The 4,164-nt window shown below is 33.2% G+C and overlaps 1 protein-coding gene across 2 annotated transcripts in view; it reads right to left on the reverse strand.

Annotated features, from left to right (window-relative positions):
* LOC106682564 (muscle M-line assembly protein unc-89) overlaps positions 1-4,164 on the reverse strand; it is a 56,035-nt gene that overhangs the window by 7,371 nt on the left and 44,500 nt on the right. For both annotated transcript variants that reach the window (XM_014423481.2, XM_014423482.2), the window contains exon 5: positions 3,352-3,438. In XM_014423481.2, coding sequence (XP_014278967.1) covers positions 3,352-3,438 — 87 coding nt within the window. The remainder of the gene's footprint in view (positions 1-3,351; positions 3,439-4,164) is intronic.

Consider the following 4,164-nt stretch of genomic DNA (forward strand, 5'->3'; position numbering starts at 1 on the left):
AATTTTAATATATTTATTTTTTTTATTTTCTCACGCTTTTATTCATAACTCAATTTTAATTATTATTCATGGCCATTATTTAAAACTTACAATTGTCTCAGTTATTGTTTCTTACCACCGATACTAGTATATATTTTCCTATCTCCTATCTCAGAAAGTTTACAGTTCTGACCACCTGCCAAATCAGCTCATTATGATAAGTTCCTGAAGTATTTTACCCAAAATATTTACCATACAATTGCATTTTCATTTTGAATCCAGGCTTAAGCCCTTTACTTTCTATTCCGTTTCTCTTCATAATTATTCATTTATTTAACAAGATCTGACTCAGTGCAGAACCTCCTTACCTCTTCTCAGAATATTAAACAATATTCGAAGTCCATTATATCATAATCCATACAATATTTTAAGTATTTGTTCTAAATTCAAAATTAATTCATAGAAGGTAAGAGAAAAATTAAAAAAATGCTATTGTTATTGTGATGATATTTTCACTGAATCTTTTTTCTTTAATTTTAATCTTCTTTCTTAAAAGAAGTTTCTTCAATTCATGAATCATTGATTAGATTATTGGGAAGAGGGACAAAAAGTTATTTAAATTTAATTCAAATTGGAAGTTTATTTTTCTAATTGCTGGAAATTTTCCTTTGTTCAATAATCAATAGTATTTCTAGGACCTTTCAAAAAAACAGTATCTTAAAAACAAATAAATTCTTAGAATAAATTAAAAATGTAAACTTACATTTACATTACAGCTAAATTACAAGAATAAATCCAGAATCCAATAAATATAATTTATGATTAAAATAAGAAAATAAATGGGAAGATACGTAAAAGAAAGTTTATAAGTGAAATTAATTAATTTTTTTATTTTTTATTATAATTATCTATCTATCAATCAGTAGGCACTACAACCCTGCGATGGGTCCTGGCCTCCTCTGTGAGCCTCCACCATTTGGCTCGGTTTTGGGCTGCTGCCTTCCAATTTCGGACTCCAAGCAGGTCTCGTGCGTACCATGTCATCCATCCACCAGAGCTTGGGCCATCCGACTCTTCTTGGACAATGGATTTCTTCTTCCATGACTCCTTTAGGCATTTCGTCGGGACTCATCCGTGCAATAAATCCTGTCCACCCAAGGCGTCTCAGCCTAACAAAGGTAATATTTATATAATATATATATCCTGGAGCAGCTAATAGAGTTCCGTATTTCTTCTTCTCCTCCAGCCTTCCTCATCCCTTACCGGCCCATAGATTCTTCAAAGGATCTTCCTCTTGAAGGCCAGCAGATTATTTCTATCCTGTGTGGATATGAGTCCATGTCTGGGGGGCGTTATGTTAGGACAGGCCTAATTAGAGTTTTATATAAATGGACCTTTGTTTTCTTACTAATGAGCTTGCTACAGAACTGTTTCAACGAACCAAAATAGCATTGGTTAGCCGCTGTGATCCTTCGCTTTATTTCAGTTGAAACATTATTTGTTGCTGTGATCTGAGATCCAAGGTAAGAAAACTCCTCCACTCTCTCAAAGCTACAGCTTCCTACGACAACCTGTATATCTTGGGATCTGGCTCCTCCGGTGTACATTTATTTTGTTTTGTTTTTATTAATAGACAGACCCATGTGTGCGGCAGCTCTCTGCAGGCTCAAGAAAGACTTGGTAAGTGCAGTAAAAGATCACGCCACTATATCAAGGTCATCTGCATAACCGAGCAGTTAGATCGATCTGTTGAATATGGTCCTATTATTCTGGATACCTGATTATCTCACTACTTTTTCCAGGATCAAATTAAACAGGAGGCATGCTAGAGCATCTCCTTGCCTAAGTCCTTTATTTGAGCCAATTTCAGAAGAGTGTTCGGAAGGTATGCGGACCCTGCACCTAACATCTCTCATTGTCATTTTTATAAGGCGTATTAGTTTTGAAGGAACTTTCTCTGAGTGTCTCGTCTAACATAGGGCCTTGATACTGTTATACGCATACCTGAAATCTACGAACAAGTGGTGGGTAGGAATCTTATGTTCATGGGCCCTTTCCATGATTAGTCTGAGGGTATGAATTTGGTCCACCGTAGATTTCCCTCTCCTGAAGCCAGTCTGGTACTGCCCAATTTCTCGTTCTGCATGCGGGGTCTGCCTTTGGTAGAGGACATTGGAGAATACTTTGTAAACACAGGGGAGTAGTGCTATTCCTCTGTAATTAGAACATTCCAATTGTTCTCCTTTCTTATGAAGAGGGCCATATCAAAGCACTGCTCCATTGCTGAAGCTTCTTCTCTTGAACCCATATCTCGAGGATCAGGTCATAAAGTGTCCTGTGCAGTTCCTTTCCACCATATTTAAACAATTCTGCCAGCAATCCATCCTCGCCTGGTGCCTTATGGTTCTTCATTTTTTGGATTGCATCTACAACCTCTTCTAAATCTGGAGCCTCAATATCCTCTTTATCTTATTCTTCTTTTATTATAATTACAACCCAATTATAATATTTAATGATCTGTATGAGACCTCTGTAATATTTTCCAAAGGCTATTTTGAGGGCCAGTATAAACTTACACCTTTGAAATTTTCAGTAGTTGCTTTATTAAAAATTTCTTAAAATTGTACTTGTTTAGGTGATTGTATCATTATTAATTATTTTGTAAAAGGCGGTGTAAAAATTATGGCCAGTCGCAAGTAACTAGTATAAATTTTAAGAGCCATTTCAGTTTGTGTAACTTATTTTACATCTTAAAAATTAAAAAAAAATTAACAAGTGATTCTTAATTTTTTTTTATTTAATTAATATCCAGGATTGATTTTAATTATTTATAATATGTGTGAAATGAGCAGAAGGCAAATTTGTTTTGATTCTGAAGTTTTAATTTATTTATTTAGTATTTCAAGCTTTTAGAGATATTCAATAGTTAACTATGGATAGCTACTGAAGCCTTGTTCAATATTTGTTCTTAGTTGCTTCTACACTTTCTTGTTGTATATTGTTTTGCTTAGCACTGAAGATGACTTCCAATTTAACCCGAAACTTCAACACCCATTAAAAATAAGTTCACTAATATTCTATGTCTCTCCCAACCAACTTTTCCTTGAATTACGTCTACAATGAAGTCTCCACTATCATGATTTTCTTATAATTAATGAATATAAAAAGTTGCCTGTTTTATTTATTGATGTGTATCAATAACAGTTTAGATTTTTTTTAATGCTATTTCCCGTATTTTTTATAGCACTCTTAATACTATTAAGTAGGAATATGTTATTCATTATGTTTTTAACCTAACCCATCCTCACCAAATTAGAAACATTATTTATGAACTGATCTCCCATGGAGTAGGATACTACATTTTAAAATTACCTTTTTCAATCGTTCAAGAGATCTGAACCAGGAAGTTCTTGTCTCAGGAGCACTGCCTCTTCTCTTTCCTGAATAGTTTTCAGCCTCCTGTAAAAAAGGACTATGAGCATCTCATTCATCTCATGGTAGATGATTAGTACTATTTTTTTATTTATTTGGATGCGATGATGACAAAATCTTTATGACTACTTTCAATGCAATTTGAAATTGAAATTGTAAATTGTAGCTCTTCCATCAGAGGCTGAAGAATCAAGATTTCGCAGAAGATCTAAGATCTTTTTGGCTCATGATTAAAAAAAAAAAAACAGGTATCCAGATGAGCAAAATGCTCCAGTTAAAAAAAAAGTTGTTAAGCTTTGTGTGTACTGGTGAGAAAAACATTCAGTTTTACCATTGTGAGGATTCTAGAGCTAAACTAAATTGAATATTGGTGGGGAGGTAAAAGAGGGAGTATCATAAACAAGCGGCAATAACAACAGTAAAGGGTCACAGAAGGTAGAAAAAAGTATAAATAAAACAGATGAAATACTAGGAAAATATAAATGTTTATTTCCCAATATGAGCAAAATCCTCAGGGCTACACATCTCCTGGGTTAACCCCTTGTGACCCTTCCTTCCTTGTGAAACTTACAATAATTAAATTTTTCAGATCTTTAATTTATTAATTTTTATAAGTTCCTTAATATTTTGGAACTGTGATTAATTTTTTGATGGATAACAAAAAGAAGGATATTAACAACAATTTTAATAAAATTTAAATTAAAATAACTGTTTAAACTAATACATATTAATTTTTACACTACTTACAATATA

This window comes from Halyomorpha halys, unplaced genomic scaffold, assembly GCF_000696795.3.
Source record: "Halyomorpha halys isolate HHAL.00 unplaced genomic scaffold, Hhal_1.1 Scaffold424.1, whole genome shotgun sequence".
Lineage (NCBI taxonomy): Eukaryota > Metazoa > Arthropoda > Insecta > Hemiptera > Pentatomidae > Halyomorpha > Halyomorpha halys.